Below are 18,174 nucleotides of genomic sequence, written 5' to 3' on the forward strand. Positions count from 1 at the left end.
CAGCTGATAAGTGGTATTTCTGACTCCAGTGCCTATTCTCTTTCTGGTATGTCACACAGAGAGGAAGTTAGGAAAGGAAGCAGACCAGGTGAATTAGGTGTAGGCGGCAGGGCCTGGAATGTGTTCCACCAGCCTGTCCACTGTAGAAGCTTCACCACTGGTGGGACAGCTAGACGGACTCCTTTGTATTGATAGGTAGTGTCCAGGTTGAAGATATAAAAAATATGTCTGTTCTGCTCTGTTTCTGAGGCCTAACATGCTGATGGTGGAGCCGGCATAGTCTGTAAGAACTGGAAGCAGTCAAAGCAACCAGTGCTTCTGGCTTGTCAGCTCTAGAGGCCTAACCCTTCCTGGAATATTAAATGCGTATGTTAGTTATGCTTAAGGATATTTTTTTCAAACAAAGGGTCACACATATTTATTCCTGAACCAACCTACTCCTGCAGAAATGTAGAAACAAAGAAAAAAATCATTTTCCCAATAAAACACATCCAACTGTCTAGATAGTGGGGATGTTTTCAGTTTGACATAGTAAGATGCTGGTGACTTTGATACAGTATAAATATGTGCGTCATCTCCCATGCGGTTCCTTATAGACCTAGCTCAGTCTCATCCAGTGTCTCCGACTGGAGCTGGACCAGATTTTATTACCAGTTTTTATCCAAATCCACTGGGGAAGGGGATGATTCTGCTTTTGTTTCATGGCCAGGAATCCCTTGATCCTGAAAGTCTTGTGACAAACAGATTCAACCACACAGATTGTGATGGCAGAGATAGGGAGCTAGGCCTATGGATATAAAATAAGGGTTTTGACTCAGCAAAAAGTCAGACACGTCCCCAGAGGAGATGGCCTTTGTTTTACTCGGCTACTACTGAACACTTGAGAGAAACTGTTCATTCCCTTCACTCCTGTGCCTTTTATACCACCTCCTTGTCCCCAAAATAAAAATGGTACCCTGTGGGGGTCAGTGGGAAGGAGGAGGTGTGCTCTTTTCTAGATGTCTGGGTTTTTGATTGAATGTAGCAAGGAAATTTTAAATCATAGTTTTCATAAAAGACAATTATGTCTTTCTCTGCTTCTCATTATGATGCATAGTCTTTCAAAGGGAAACCAAAACTTGAACCTTACACCCTCCATCTCTTTCAAGTGATCCCTGGTTCCTGCATTCTTTTCGTGACTGAGATTTCTTTGTGCAACAATCATTTTCGGTACACATGCTTTGCCCTCCTGCCCTGATGTAGCACAGGGATCAGACTTGCCGAGCTTCTGCAAATTCCCCCACTGACTGGTTACAGCTGCCCCCTTTCTCTCCACTGGCCGTGGCTAGAAAGTGTGGATAAAGGAAAGAAATCATGCTCAGAGGCCTTCAGTTGGGTAGGTTCAGAAGCAATTCTCAGTAAGTGTTGAGGGAAGAAGGCACAGCTGGGCCAGGGCCCCAGGGAAGGCACTTCATACTTTGAGCCCAGCTTTTCTCAACTAAAATGATGACGTTGGCCCTGCCCCATGGGGTCCTGTGAGGATCACATTAGATGTGCGTGTGAAAGTGCTTTGAAATACAAGGTAATAGTAATATAAATAGGCAGGTTTTTGCAAAAACCGAACAGTGATGGCCTTTCTGATCTTCCTGGCTTTGTGTGGTGAACTAACCCAGGCCTGTCCTCTCTACTATGATCCCCCAGAGCCACCCATTCATCGTGGGATGAGAGGTCTCTAGGCTTAAAAGTGGGGGAGTTTATTAATAAAGAGATGCCCACTTCTTACATAGAAGGAATTCAGTTCAACAGCGTTTTGGGTTGTTGTTCTGCAGTCCCACTGAGGGATAGACTAACACAGGAGCTGGGAGGAAAGGAAAGGGAGAAAGGAACCTAAAAAAAAAAAAAAAATTCACCATCAGGGCTTCCCTGGTGGCGCAGTGGTTGAGAGTACGCCTGCCGATGCAGGGGACACGGGTTCGTGCCCCGGTCCGGGAAGATCCCACATGCCGCAGAGCGGCTGGGCCCGTGAGCCATGGCCGCTGAGCCTGTGCGTCCAGAGCCTGTGCTCCCCAACTGGAGAGGCCACAACAGCGAGAGGCCCGCGTACCACACACACACAAAAAAATTCACCATCAGGCTTCTTATAGGCATGCAGGGAAACCAGGCTTCTCTACGTGCAAAGAGCGGCAAAGCAAGACAAGGCCTATTCCGTGATTACATGTGATACAAATAGATGGAATAAATCATGGTTAAATGGCATGCCTGGGGTGATACAGCAGAGATTCTTATTCTGGAAGAGGCAGGCAATGGGCCCTAAGGGAAATGGATGGTAAAAACTATTAACTACATTTGGATGGAACAATCTGGAAAGACTGTGTGGACCAGAGTGTGAGAAAAAACTCACTAAAGGAAACCCCAGGGAAACATCTTCCTCCTGGATGGACAGAGCCTTAAACTGCCCATTCTAGGCCGTGGGGTCTCAGCTGTGCTGGAGGGTTCACCCCAATCTAACCCTCTCCTTTGCTCTCAAGAAGGCCCTTAGCCGTCACCTTTCTAGGACCAAAGAAGACACCTTCATAAACTCAGGGGTGGGACTGGGATGTTGGTTGTCTGGTCTAGTGGTTTCCTTTAGGGAGGGAGGCAAAGGGGACAGAAGTAGAGAACAAATACTTTATCTGTAGGGCTTCCCTTCACTGGAGAGGGAGGGAGGGGAAAAAGAAAGAAATAGAAGTTCAGAAGCAAATGTGAAAAAAATTAACATTTGATCCTTTGAGGGAGAGCATATCCATGGATGTTTGCTCTCTTGCCCTTTTTGTACTTTCATGTATTTTAACTTTTTTCCAAAATAAAAAACAGTGACATTTTCAAATGATGCTTACTCTAACAGTTTAGTCCAGAGCCAATTTCATATTGCACCGGATACCAACACAAACCACTTTTGCTGTTGCTGTTCTTTGCTTATTTTCCTTTTTTAAGGAGAGAGACCAAGAGAACTGAAAGTTCTCTGATCACCACTTAAAGAATTCATGGTCCTTTGGCCCAATCATACTTTGTCCCATCCATCCCAATCAACATCCATCCCAATCCAAGTGATCCAGCAGATCCCAAACATGTATAGCTGTGTTTGTATTTCTGACGTCCATCTCCCCCATGTCCCCTCACCAGAATGGAATCCACAAGGGCAAGATTTGGTCCTTATCACCCTGTCACATCCATGCAGCACAGCCTGGCACATCGTATGCCCTTATTCAATATTTGCTGAGTAAATGAATGAATTCCCAGAACCCACAGGGACTGTCCCTGCACCAGCTTTTGTGTAGATCCCACAAGTCCTTTCAGGCTCCTTTGACTTTTTTGGCCTTGGCTTTGAGGGCCAACCCAGCCCCTGCGAAGTTAATTGCCACCACGTACAGTAAAATAGTGAGATGCAAGGGAAGATGTCCTGTACCTAGGCCTCTTCTGGAACTTTCTTTCACCAGGTTGGGCTGTTATATGCATAGGAAAGGCCCACAGGGGCAGCCTGAATATCTCATTTATCCATGCTCCCTTATCCTTCTTTTCCTAGCATCCCTGAGAGAAGTACTTTTCTTTCCACCCTGCTGAAGGCTGGTGTGGAACATTTTAGAGTAGTTTCAAAATGACATTCAGATTCTTCTTTCTTCTTAATCTCATTTCTTTTTTTAAAAATTAACTTATTTATTAATTTATTTATTTTTGGCTGAGTTGGGTCTTTGTTGCTGCGCGTGGGCTTTTCTCTAGCTGCGGCAAGCGGGGGCTACTCTTCGTTGTGGTGCGCGGGCTTCTCATTGCAGTGGCTTCTCTTGTTGCGGAGCATGGGCTCTAGGCATGTGGGCTTCAGTAGTTGCAGCACATGGGCTCAGTAGCTGTGGCTCGCGGGCTCTAGAGTGCAGGCTCAGTAGTTGTGGCACACGGGCTTAGTTGCTCTGTAGCATGTGGGATCTTCCCGGACCATGGCTCCAACCCGTGTCCCCTGAATCAGCACTTAACCACTGTGCCACCAGGGAAGCCCTTTATCTCATTTCTTTACCAACCTTCAGCCTTTTTTTTTTCTACTTTTTACCATTTACTTTGTTTTTTTACTTCCTCAAAGCCTATGTAACAAATATGAATTTTACCTTCAGAAGAAAAGAGTTATTTCACCCACCAAGTGAGTGTCTAATGGAAAAACTAAACTAAAAAAAAACTTTATTAGAGCTTTCTTAAGATCAAAGTGAGTTTTTAGTTCTCTGGAAAAGAAAGCATGGAGGACAAGGAAGTAGGGGTAATTGACTGCTTGTCCCAAACCCTCCTGGTTCATGGAGACAAATCTTCATGTCCCCACCCTAGGCCTAGGAAAGGTCATCTCTTGGACACTAGAAATGCAAGTAATCCTGGAGCCAGCAGAGAATTTCCATTCAAGGAACGTGATGGTAAAAACCTGAAAAACAGAACAGCCCCAACTCTATTCCCGGTGTTTTTGCTCTCACCAGACCATGCTGAGTGAAGATGTCCCTTGCTTAACTTCCAAGAAGACATCCGAGTTAGCCCCTACCTACATGGTTGGTGTTGCCCAAATGACTGTTTGGAGCAGTGCTTTCCCCTCATTTGAGAATCACTGTCTTATTCAGCTCATCTTGTTATGCGGTCCATTACAGAGCTTAGGTATCTGGGTGTCACTGAGAACCATTAGCTCAAACTGTTGAAGTGTATCCGGATACCTCAAGTTTCTCTCACAGTCCCCAGGAGCTGTACAATCCCAGGCAGCCGACTGGAGACCTGGGCTCTAGTTCTAAGCTTTTAGGAATCATTCTGAGATTTGCTGGTGTCACAGTCCTGCCCTTCAGCAAGATCATTCAGAGAGGTTTCCAGAAACCTCAGAGTTTGCCTAAAGCCATGTGTTCACTTAGGAAGTGCCCCTTCCGATCTGTCTCTGACTGATCTGGGACAGGTCCTCCAAAGCACATACCTGTCCCAGACAGCCAAGAATACTGGTTGCCTATGAATAACCCAGACTTTTTTTTTTCCTCTTCTCTTCTGGGCAGAGCAAGTGTGGGGCCCACAGTCGTACACCCACAGAGGAAGTGTGGAGTCCTGGTCCTCAATAATAAATATTTATTGAGCACTTGCTGTATAATCAGATCCAGTCCTAAGCAATTCACAAATATTGCCGCTTTTAACCTTCACAACAACCCTGCCAGTAAGTAGGTACCCTTAGCCCCATTTTACATATAAGAAAACAGAGATTAGGTGACTTGTCCAGGGCAGTGGCTAGGAAGTGTTCCAGCAAGGATCCCTGGCCAGTCAGGGCCAGTACTCTTAACTTCTGTGGTGCCCTGTGCTGTCTTTTCTGCTTTGGGGTGTTGAGAAAAGGAGGGAGACCTCACACAAGTGATTGATCTGTTAAAGAGGAAAAGGTAGTCATCCCAAAAGATTTTACAGCAGATTGAAAAAAAGTCAACTCCTAGGCCTGAAAAATTGCTGCCTGGTGGCTCTGAAGGGGGACCCCCGCTCTCCCTGGGGAGGTAATCTCTGCACTTCAGCTCTGGTGTGACTGGTGACTTCTAGAGTTCAGAGATGCCCTGGTCACATGTGCGGGAAGGCTGAAGTATTTGGGTAGTGCCCAGGGGGTGGGCAGCCGAAATCGTTATCCAGCCTGGCAGCCTTAAACAGAGCAGCAGATGACTAGAAACCCCCAAGTGAAGTTGCTTTTCGTTGTCTTCTCAGTCTTTGTGGGGAATGAGGTCAAGAAAGGGAGATCTAATTCCACTCCGAGTCTCAGGCTCGGTAAAATTCAGAACAAAACTACAGCAGCAAAAACGTTGCTTCAGTCCCATAAAATCTCTCCCTGTGAAGATCTCCAAGCGGGCAAGCCCCCCTCGGAGGCTCCCCGGCTCTGGCTTTCTCTGTGGGCGCCGTCTCCCCTTCCTTCCTGCCCGGTGCCCAGCGCCGGGTGGCCGGGCTCCAGCCGCGCAGCTGCCCGGGCCCCAGCGGCGTAGGGAGCGCCTCTGGGATAACGCGGAGCTCGGGATGCTCGGGATGCTGGGGATGCTGGGGATGCTGGGGATGCTGGGGATGCTGGGGCAGAGGCTCCTTTCTGCTCAGCTCGCCCATCCGCTGAAAGCTTCTCCCCTTCGACTGCACCAGAGGCAAGAAGTAGCTTGCAAAGGGAGGATTTTCAGCACAGTGCACAGGGAATTAAACTTCCATGAACAATAGCGTTGGTCCGTGGAGTGGAAAAGCAGGGGCGGTGCTGGCGTCCCCTAGGCAACGGGCTGACAATGTTCACTCCTTAGACAGTCTTGCAACTGGCCATGGCTCTTTCCTGACAGTACCAGTGGCTGAACTCCAGAAAAATAAGGAAGGCTATGGATAGGATATGGTGAGTGCCACGAGATTGCCCGCTCCAAGTTAGGGCTGCTTTTCTTGTGTTTGGACTTGGATTAGAAAAACAAGCTAGGGCCTCCCTGGTGGCGCAGTGGTTGAGAGTCTGCCTGCCGATGCAGGGGATACGGGTTCGTGCCCCGGTCTGGGAGGATCCCATATGCCGCGGAGCGGCTGGGCCCGTGAGCCATGGCTGCTGAGCCTGCGCATCCGGAGCCTGTGCTCCGCAACGGGAGAGGCCACAACAGTGAGAGGCCCGCGTACCACAAAAAAAAAAAAAAAAAAGAAAAACAAGCTAGCAGACCATGACTGCTGACACAAATAAATCCACAACTGTACTGGTAAATACTTGAAATTCATCCTTGCAGTAAAAGGAAAAAAAAAAAAAAAGCAAACGATTTGCCTCCTTTCCTGGTAACATCCAGGGCTGTGATGGAAAACTCCGTTATTCCTAAGAAAGATGCATGATGAGCATGTGGTTTTCTCCAAGTTGGTTTTCTTCTTTAACCCAGGAGCGTCTATTCCATAGGCCGCAGAGCAACGTCCAGGACCGGGCTGTGTGCGTGTGCGCGCGTGCGGTGTGCATATCGTTTTCCCTAATTACTACAGCATAACTTCCTCTTTGCTTTACCAGACTAAGTCTCAGCAATGAGACATCACATGTAAACTTCTTGTCTGTTTGCTTTTTTCAGTTCTAGGGAAAATCCGAACTGCAGTTGGCAGTGCCCAACTTCTTATGGCCCAGAAATTCTACCAGTTCAGAGAACTGTGTGAAGAAAACCTGGTAGGTATCCTTACCCATCACTACCATTTTCCCTGCTAGTACCACGAGAAGCACCTGTTGTCAAGACCGGTCCAACTAAAGTAGAACCAAGTCACAGCCCATCGGACTCTCTTACCTGGAATAGAGAGTTTTCTGATGAATCATGTATTTCCTGCTTTTCTTAAAATTAAAAATATTTATGTTATACTTAAATAATCTTTGAAGAAAGAATCCAATCAGGTTAAAACTCCATTCCCCCTCCCCTTTTTTTTTCAGTAACTGAAGACTTTCCATTTTCCTGGCCTTCTGATTTCATTATTCTTACCAAACTATGGAGCAGACTGATATGTAAAAAATAATATTACAGCAAAAAAATCATTTTCGATAATGAGTTTCTTTTTGAAATAGCCATCAGGGCCTATTTTCTTATCAGAGTTCTCTGTTTTAATTCAAGAATCAGAAGTGGAAGGTGTCATAAAGTATAGATTTGATCTCCCTGAGACCAATGAATCATTCATCCTTCTTGGACATACAGAAACAAAATAAACCAGGACAAAGAGACAAAACCAATACTAGCATCAACAACATTTAAAAAAATTATCAGCAAAATACAAGGGCAAGAGCTTCCTCACAGAATTTTATTTAAATGCTACCATCTCTACAAGTGCCATTCCACAAAAGTAGCTTTTCTTGGTCAATTAATGATCAAGTTGGATCTAAGTAAAGAAAATGAAAAGCAACTAGTTTATCTCCTGGAAGGTTAACCTATGAATCATTTGCAATCTGATTGACCCAAACTATGATTTTAGAGTTCTAACCACATCTTGTTAACAAGGACAAATACAGACTGAATGGAATTTATCTAGACAGGGCTCAACCAAGAGCAGATATAAAGCCTGCAAAAGTTGGTGCTCTCCGTCCCTCTTCACCAGGCTTTTCTTTTTGATCCCTCCCCTTGGGGCTATCCTTTCCTGCCTCCTCACCCCCACCCCTGACATCTATAGTTTGTTTTCTCCTCCCTCAGCAAAAATTACCTGACCCTTCTTTCACCGTCTCAGAAATTCTATTCTGAATTATGAGATAATATATATTAGTAGATGTATTGATAAGTGATTCAACCAATATCTTATTGAGCTTCACTACATGCAAGGTACAGAATTCCTGCTAATCTGTAAACTTGCGGATGTGTCACAGATCTTTTTTTTGCAGTACGCGGGCCTCTCACTGTTGTGGCTTCTCCCGTTGCAGAGCACAGGCTCCGGAAGCACAGGCTCAGCGGCCATGGCTCACGGGCCTAGCTGCTCTGCGGCATGTGGGATCCTCCCAGACCGGGGCACGAACCCGTGTCCCCTGCATCGGCAGGCGGACTCTCAACCACTGCGCCACCAGGGAAGCCCCACAGATCTTAATTAATATGATTCTTTGCTCTTGTAAAGAATCATATGTAAAAAAGTTCATAAAAGCCATATTTCTCAAACTGGCCAAAAGACACAGGTGGAGACCAATAAGTACACGCTACAGGGCAAACACAGCACACCTTTGAAAAGAATTATAGAAGGAGGAGCAGAAGCGCACTGTGTCCTCAGAGCTTTTAAGTTTATGATCTGGTTAAATCCTCAAAGCAACGGTCTGGAGAATATAGTGACATTATTTTTATGACGGTTTTACAGTTGAGGAAAATGGGCCTGGAAGAGCTCAGTGACTTGCCAGGGCTGCATGGTAAGAGGCAGACCCAAGGTTCAAATCTCAGTGTGTTCGACTTCAATCCCGGTAAATGCCCCCCAGGATTTGAGTCCCGTCCTCACCCTGATCACTCAGCTCCGTCTCCTCTGCAGCAGGAAGCACGGTGGGCTGGTGATGACACCACTTAGGTCTACAAAGCTGCATAAAAGCAGCACTGAGATTGGTCACAACCAGGCCCAGCTCTCCTTGCTTGAGTTCTTACTCTGAGGAGGAGACCTGAAAACACTTGCCCCTTGTCTCCGACTTGACTCTCAGGCATAGAATAAATGGATTGCAACAAAAGTCAACCCAGGGACCCGGCCCTCCATATCCTTCTCAACCTCTACCACCTCTGACCCCCAAGTGGCCTAGTTCATACTGATGGGTTGTGCATCTCCTTCTGTGCTGGGGTGTCACAGGAGCCTCTGATTCGGAGACTGGCTGGGCACCCAGGCTCTTTCTCTCTGCTTCCCCATCCATGCCCTGGATGGTGTGGCAGCAAAGAGAGTCTTGGTGGGAAAGGGACAAATTGCCCGTGTTACAGAGTTAAACGACCTCTATCAGTTCATCTACTGATGCACTAAAACAGTTTAACCAACAGAGCTTGTGACCTAAAAGACTTTGGTGAACTTCAAAGTATGAGCAGTTTAGCTTTTAGTTACCAATAAGATAAGGAAATATATTGTGAGACCATAAAACTCCATTTGACAAGTACTTTGTCAAAGCTATTATCTGTCTATTCTGAACCTAGATATTAAGAAACTTTCTTTTTAGTTTACTAAATCAAAGTACTACAGAGAAACCCTCTTGTTAATTCAGATGTCATTAGAATAGAGTTTAACACTGACCCAAATACTTACAAATTTTAGAACTTACTTATTCCAATGATCTATGGGTAGTTTTAAAAGTGTAAGTTTATAAATATATTCTTTACTTGTATGTATTTTGAAGCCAGACCAATAATGCTAGTCCATGAAAGGGCTAAAATGTTCTTTCCAACTTATTAACTCTGATGGTCACCAACCTTGAGCTTCCTGAAATTCTGATGATATTTTCATAGGGTTGGTTTTAAAAGTACAAACTGGCCTCCAGTTATTACATGGCATGAGACTTCACAGTCTTTCCAATTGCCCAGATTCCCAGAGGTAACCAAAACGGACCCCTGCTAGAAACTTTTCGCAAATGCGAGTGCCACCCATCTGCCCATGAATGCCTTTAGCTACTGTTACAGGTAGTAACCAGCGATGAACACAACATCTTCAGTCTTTAGTTGTTTTTTTTCTGTCTCAGACCATATAAATGAGCGGTTCATACTTTCTAATACTTGTCAGGGATATGTGAATGAGGGCAAAGAAAGTCAATCCACAAACCAAAGAATGTTTAATATTATCTAGCAAATGGGTCACTACAGACATCTATGTGTATGTATAGACAAGTGTTCTCACATTTGCCGTGTTATGTTATGGTCAATTTAAAACTAATTCGTTTCCAAATGATTTTGTCCAAGTACTTATATGATAACATGACTTCCTACATTAGAGATATCTTAATTGTTAAACACACAGTAGTTTGAAAATCCAGTTCTTTTATTACTTATCACTGGTTTGCCCTAGTATTTTCACTCAACATGAGTATTAAAATGAATCTTACTTGAGATTCCTTATATGTTCTCTGAGTATGTTGGATGGCATGGAGTTGAATACTGACTCTAGTACCAATACACGGTATTTTTTCTTTGTTTTTTTGCAAGAGGGTATTTTCATTTAAATATAGCTTTAAATGCATCTTGTCATAGATCATACATTCTGGGATTTTTCAAATGTTTAGACTCCCTGCCATAGCATACTGATGGATGTTATATTAACAAAAGAAGAATTTTACTTTGACATTGAGAATCACTGACTCAAATGTGTATGAGTGTATAAACTTATCATTTGCAGTGGAATCTTTTTTTAAAAAACAGACTCATAGAGTCTGGTTGCCAGGGGCTTGGGTGTGGGGGAAACAGGGAGAGGTTGGTAATATGGTACAGATTTTCAGCTATAAAATGAATAAGATCTGAAGATCTAATTAGAACATGGTGACTATAGTTGATAGCAGTGTATTGTATAACTGGGTTTCGCCAAGAGAGTAGAACATAAAAGTTCTCACACACACAAAAAGATAAATACATGAGGTGATGATGTGTTACTTAACTCAGTGGGGGAGTCCTTTCACAATGTGTATATATATCAAATCATCACGTTGTACACTCTAAATATTTTGCAATTTTGTCAATTATTCCTTAATAAAGGTGAATATGTATATAAGACATATATACATATAAAATATTAAATAAATAAATAAAAGTGCCATCGATAGCCTCACTTTTCTCTCCTATCTGAAAACCAAAAGGAACTCATCCTCCTTGCGTTATTTGAAATATTTGAAAATGCCACCTTGGTCCTGTGCTTGTTGTCCTAGATCATCACCTCTAAAGCGTGAATGTTTTTCTTTCTCTTGTACAGAATCCCAATGCTCATCCAAGGCCCACCTCCCAGGATTTGGCGGGGTTCTGGGACATGCTGCAGTTGTCCATAGAAAATATTAGTATGAAATTTGATGAACTTCATCAGTTAAAGGCCAATAATTGGAAACAGATGGATCCTCTTGACAAGAAGGTAGAACAATGTAGATTTTGTATGGTTCATTTAAAAACCTGCACAAACACTGGACAGTCTAAATAGGCTTCTGCTTTCAGTCTTGCTGTTTACAATGTGAAATGGAGCTGATATCATATTAATTTCATTGTAATGACAATGTTTACATAGTAATCATTTGGGATATTATCTGTAATATGTTTCAGGCATATTTTTAAAGAAAAACCTGTCTTTGTGAATTGGAAAATGGGAATGTGGCTTTTTTTGTTAATTAAACTTTAAGTTAAACCATTTTAGTCACTGGAAGGAACTGCCTCCATTTTGCTTTTTAAACTAAAATAAATGACATCTTCAGTGCATGATGACATACAGCAAGAGTTCAACTTCCTTACACCCCTAGAATGTGTTTCCGAGAAAATAGGAAGCCCTGCAAACTAACCGACTTTGATCATCATTTCATAAATATAGTAATAAAGAAACCACTGTTGTTCAAGTCTAAAAATATACACACCGTAAAGTTTCACAGTAATCATAAATGTTGGGATTTTTTAAGAGTTTTACTATTGGTTGATTTGCCTTGGGGAATATTGCTCACTGGGTTCCTCATGCGAGAGCTTAGAAATAAAGACTCAAATTCTTTTACTTGAATTAATAAATGGCAATTTTCACATTTGATTATGGCGGGTCCACCAGGCTTGCCCAGGTATCCAATGTCCACCTCCCTAGGCTGGCCAGGCATGCATGACTTTTTTAACCCTTTGTATTCCTATGGCCTGAGGTCAGATGTTTCTGAGAGATTCAACTTCTAAATATTAGGCACAGCTATACCTGTGATGCCCTTTTCTGATCCCATCACCTATCAGAGAGCGAGCAGCGGTCTAATCCATTCTGCTGCTGCCCATTATAATACCAGGGTTCTTGGAGTCCATGGGCTCCCAGGAGAAATCCAGTGCCAACAACCGGTGCATAATCAAAGGGGCCACCACTCTCATCACTGTCCCTCATCTCTAATTCTGTCACCATCCACCTGTGGGGTTTTGGTGCGAAGCATCAAAGTACCATTGATGTCTGTGTGGCCTCTCACTGGGGGAGCCAAACACTTGCACTCAATCTAGTTTTCTTTAATCTGGGTTTAAAACTGTCTGCTAAATAAGCTTTTAAATTGGTCTGATTTTAAGAAAACACTACAGATGTACACACGTACTGGTAACTGAGTTTCTAGAGCTGATCCATCTAATTTCTCACTCGTGGAGTTTTTAAAATTATAGTTAAAAAATAAAATGTGCAAGGAAAGGAAACTATGACTAAAAAGTTTCCAACATTCATACTTTCAAAAATATCTACTGAGTTACCCAACAATGAAGATTTTAAACGTCCAAAAGGAGTGAAGCTAAGAATTGTTATATGTAACCTATTGACACAGTAGATCATTAGTTAACTTGATTTGTAAATCTTCATGCACGTTGTCTGTGATCAGAGCTTTGCATCACCCCATGAACTGGAAGGGAAACAATGAACAAGACAATCAGAGTTGGTGGAATATGGTTTGCACTCTGTGCTTCCCTTTTTTATCCACACAAGACTCCACCTTAAACAGCCGGCGGGCAACTCCAGTGCAATACGTTAACTAGGCACTTCACCCAGGCAAGCAAGGAGGAACACAAAGAATGTCCTTTGGAGAATCATGGAATCCCTAATTTAAGATACTTTTCACATTTAGTTTTATGAGAATTTAGGGTATTTTACTAAAAAATGAAATCATCAGATTCACGTGGACCTTTTTGCAGCCTGAAAACTCACCGTCTTTTTCCTAAAAATCCTTTGTGGTTTAGATTCCCTTCTTTCCCACTGTACTTCTTTTTCCAGCCCAAGTGATGAATGGCTTTTGTTTTTGCAGCGGCATTTAAATATAGCCACCTGTTTTCTAGTTTGCTACTGCTAGGGGGATGAACTCTTTCAGTCTTGTGTTCAGTTTTCATGGCACAGTGTCTGTCCCTGTGATGGAATTGCCTTCTGGGCCGCCACAGTCGGCCCGAGGTCCCTAAGGCGTGACGTCCAGCAGGATGTTTTAGGAGCTGACTCCGCTACCCCGGAGGGTAAGGAACTGTCCAAGTCCTCCCTCCAGGGTGACCGTGCCCAGTACATTGCTGTGTGTTTGTGTGTGATGTGCAAACGGGTGTAACTCACTGTGGCATCAGCAAAGCTAAACGAACGCAGGCTTACAGTCTTCTTCCTCGTTTGGTTGTTTAGGTTTGGGTGGGCCCGAGGAGAGGGCGGGGATGTTTTTAAACTCTGAACCGAGCTCGCACCCTCCGCCTCCCTCCTTAGGGGGGATGCAGAGTTCTAAGACGCGCCTGCTGCCACCCTTTCCCATCTCTGGCACCCGGAACAGTCTGGAGCCTCCAGAGAAAAACCGCAGTAAACGTGCTGGGAGCCACAGCCTTTCAGCAGGCGGGGGCATTTTAAATACCCACATCCTTCCCTTGGAGAGACCTAGTCTGCCATCCAGCTTTACCCTTGGCCTTAAACTTACCGGTATTTTCCCCCCCTGCATCTTTTGAATACGCAAGCCAGAATAATGAAGAAAAAATATATACATATCTATACATGTAAAATATATATATATATATATATATATATATATATACATACACATATATATACAGTGTGCAGATCAGAACTAACCTAACCACCCTTAGGCTTAAAAAAAAAAAAAAAAGTGTGCTAACTACTGACCTATCCCAGTTTTTCCCAAGCTTGTCCTGAGAAGCTGTGTAATGTCCTGAACCTTCTGCTTTGATCAGGAGCGAAGGGCCCCTCCTCCAGTGCCCAAGAAGCCGGCGAAGGGCCCCGCGCCGCTGATCCGGGAGCGCTCGCTGGAGAGCTCGCAGCGCCAGGAGGCCCGCAAGCGCCTGATGGCCGCCAAGCGCGCCGCGTCCGTCCGCCAGAACTCGGCCACCGAGAGCGCCGAGAGCATCGAGATCTACATCCCCGAGGCGCAGACCCGGCTCTGAGGCCCCCGGCCGCCGCGCCCCCGGCCGCCTCCTCCCCGGCGCCCGCCCTTCGCCTTCTTGGCCCGCCCACCCGTGTAGACGCGGCCCCTCTAGGTCACCCGCCATCCTCCGTTCTCTCGAGCTTGTCTGTCCCTAGATTCCAGCAATATCGAACCATAGGGTATCTCAGAAATCCAGGATCCCGGGGGGGGGGGGTGTCCCCAGGGGGGTGGTCCCCTCGGGACCTCGCGGACTTCCACCCGAAAGCAACTAGGAGACTAGGGCTCGGAGCCCCCTGATTTCCCCGACACGCTTCCTATTTGGGCAAGCAGATGGAACACTTGATTTCCAACCTCAGAAATCACACACCCTGTCACCGGAGTCGGGAAGTGACACACCGAGAGGGGACGCAGAGGGGCTGGGGGGCGGGGGACCAGGATGCGGAGTGGGGGAAAGAGAAGCAAACCCTGCGGGTGCCGGGGGTACCTGCGTCGCTCACAGCTGCACAAACTGCCTCACTCTTGTGTCATCAGTCACTGCTTCAGATGTTTCAATCAGCAGAAGATTGTCAATCCGATCTTTCAGGGATATCCATCTATTCTGAAAGGCAATAAAATGAAGACAGGCAAGGCAAGGCAAAGGAAGCACTGCTAGTTTAAAAGACTACATAAGGGATTTTTTTCTTTTGTCCTATTCTTAAGAAAAGTTAGACCTGAAGTGTTTTATCAGCTTTTCTTGTACTATGTATATTATATTGTTGTAATGGTGGTGGTGGGGTCTTTAGGGGAAAGTGTTGGTTCTATTAATTTGTTAGTGTCCATCCTGGGGGCCTACCTAATTACACAGAGCTAAGTACATCTCTGCTTACGGAGTGCTGTACATGGCAGCTGGGCTGCTTTCTGCGAAAAGTTGGGATTTTCCTAGCATCCCCTTGGAATGCTACACATCCGTCTCTTTTAACCCAGTAGTTCATAGGGCAGACGTCTGTCTTCATCAGTCTTTTCTCACTGCTCCAGAGTCCTAACACACCCCCGAATAAGGATTTTGTCCCGTGTCAAACCGGTAAAATAAGCTTTCTGTCCCAGTAGACATGCTGCCTCGTTCCAAAGAGCGGCCACTTGTTTTGAGGTCCCAGGTAGAGAGAGAAGAAATTTGACCTGCGAGGCTCAGCAGCCACACGGAGGGGGACAGTGTCATGATTCCTAAACACTGAAAGAAACCCAGGCTTTTGGCAGAGAATGTTGATTTCCGTTTTTAGTCCTGATGGATGGTCAGTATGACCTTTGCATCCAGCTCAAGTTATCTTTAAATGCCCTTACTCGTAGCAGTTTAAGCACTTAGAATGAGGTGATCTTAAACGATCACTGGCGTTTTATCCAGCTCCCTAAAGCGTTAGAAATTACCATTGAAAAATGAAAGACTTTTAAAAACATACATCAAATACTCTTGCACCAGAGATGCTTTTTAAAAAAAAAAAAAAAACACTCTCATAGCCAGGTGCTAATTTAATTTTATTTAAGCAATTAAGAGAGGTGATGGGTTCTGGCAACAACTATTTTCATGGACATATTCTAAAACCACTAGAGAATTCGCTACCTCTCAGAGCCGTTGATGCTTTGAGCTATCTTTATAAACAGGGCACAAATGTTTACTGCTGTGGTTTACAAGACAAGGGCTACTAACATTTAAAAACCAACCAACCAACTTTTAACTAGGGTGAACAAAGCACCTTTGAGTGCTTTATAAAATTGGAGCAGACAGAGAATTTGAGCTTCAAGTATTGCTGGTTTTAAAAAGAATACACCTTTTCTTTACTCTGTAGCAGCCAAGGAAGGTCACACAAAGTTTGCATCAAGTAAGGCCAACTGCCACCTTGGGTAGCCTATGGTCTCATTCAATCCTGACAGTGACTCGGAACTCACAGATTAACGTGAAGGAAGCCACATCCACTTGAAGACCAGATGTCCCCATCCACAGCTCTGTGCCCTGAGGTAGAGATAAGATTTGGATTAAGAAATAGATTTCTAATACGATTCAAAATCATCCTACAATATTTTCTTTGGAAACTGGTTTAGCCCAGGATATTTTAAAGAGAGACAAGAGATGGCCTGTTTATCTTGTCTATGTGAATGGTATTTGTATATTCATAAGCTATTTTTGGTAAGAATTTTAAATCTTTTAGCTGAAGGCCTCCAGGCACCATGACCTTTGCCTTCCTTGAAAACACCAATTGCACAAACACTTTATAAAAGGCTAATTATTGATGTTAAGACATGATCTCACATAAAGCTGCCTGTTAATCACTTGCCCCCTTACGCTGACATCCATGACCATAACCTTTGTTACATTGTTCTTCTGACGTAATTTGTAGAAATGTTTTTTAGTTCATATTGGAAAATGTATGTACCCTGAAAAATTACTTATTTTGTTTAACTTTGGTATAAAGGTGTTTGGGCATTTTCTTGGGGAGGGGGGGATTACAAAAGAAGTTTGTCTCCCACATCAAAAAATGTTAAAAGAAATTAAGTATTTATTATATTTTTTGCAGATGTTTCCATACAACTCACATAACCTTTTTGTAAAGAGAGATGAAGAAATGGATTAAAGATTTTTAATATTTGAAATGGTAAATAGAACTAATTTATTTGTACTATATTTCTGTTATTTATAGATGTTTCCTTAATGTTTTACCGTGCATTACCACTTTAATTTAAGCCTTATCCTTGTGAATTTACCATTTCTTTTTTAAAACATGTCTAGATGCATATTTTAAATAACTGGAATGTAAATCACTAGCATATCTGAATTCCCAAATGTAATTTTTAAAAATTATTTTGGTTTGGAAAAAAAAAGATTCATTTGAAAGCCTTCAGATGGAGGGGTGGGGAACATTTTTATGGCTTTATGAATTGGAATTTCATAGGCTTATCTACCTAGACAGTGTGTGGACAAAAAAAAAAATTGTAAATAGATGAATGTTTCCCATAATGTAAAAAGAAATTAATAAAATACTTAATGCACTGCTTTCAGGTCTGTGTGTTTTCACTACAGAGTCCTACTTCTTCTAAAATATAAGTAACTGCCTTTGGGGGGGTGAATAATTAAGCAGTTAAGAAGCATATCATTGTGACTTTCATTGTAACAACACATGTACTAGTCCCGGTGAGCTGGTGGGTAGACCTTGCACCCTATGGAAGGGCTTTAAGTACCAAAAACTAAAAGTCCTTTTACTGTGATGATTACACGCATCTGAAAGTTTCAGGTCAGGAGCTGTATGTTTTATGAAAGATGTTATTAGCTTCTCAAGCATGTTCAAATCTGTATAGATTTTTACCCACGTGGATTTCTTTGAAAACATTTCATCAGTTTTTTTCCCTACACAGTTCTCTGGGGTAGGGAAAATCAGAATAATGCATTGTGGTTTTCATTTCATCCTCACAGCACTGAAAAACTGCTCCCTGAGGTTCGGTCACTCGCCCAGCGTGACACAATTATTAAGTGACAGATCTGAGTCCAAAATCCAAGCCTGCGTTCAGCTTTGTCTTCAGTGAGGTCTTTATCACTCTTCTCACATTTAGAATTGGTAATTGCCACTGTCAATTTCCCCTGGTTTTCCTCTAGGTCATATTTGTAAGCCTTACTTTATACACAAAAATACAGACTCACCAAAAACAACAACAAAAAAGTAAATTAGAACACT

At 43.5% G+C, this 18,174-nt stretch overlaps 1 protein-coding gene across 16 annotated transcripts in view; it reads left to right on the forward strand.

Annotated features, from left to right (window-relative positions):
- DLGAP1 (DLG associated protein 1) overlaps positions 1–14,495 on the forward strand; it is a gene marked incomplete at both ends in the record, with an annotated part of 320,951 nt that extends 306,456 nt beyond the window's left edge. For 12 of the 16 annotated variants that reach the window (XM_079717234.1, XM_079717233.1, XM_079717225.1 and 9 more), the window contains 3 exons: positions 7,050–7,141; positions 11,350–11,502; positions 14,286–14,495. In XM_079717234.1, the coding sequence (XP_079573360.1) occupies positions 7,050–7,141; positions 11,350–11,502; positions 14,286–14,495 (455 nt within the window). Of the gene's footprint in view, positions 1–7,049; positions 7,142–11,349; positions 11,569–14,285 lie in introns of those variants that run through there. The other 4 variants (XM_079717226.1, XM_079717229.1, XM_079717232.1 and 1 more) reach the window with 1 other exon arrangement.
- Between the last annotated feature and the right edge of the window lie 3,679 nt (positions 14,496–18,174).

This window comes from Hyperoodon ampullatus (assembly GCF_949752795.1).
Source record: "Hyperoodon ampullatus genome assembly, chromosome: 13".
NCBI classification, from domain to species: domain Eukaryota; kingdom Metazoa; phylum Chordata; class Mammalia; order Artiodactyla; family Ziphiidae; genus Hyperoodon; species Hyperoodon ampullatus.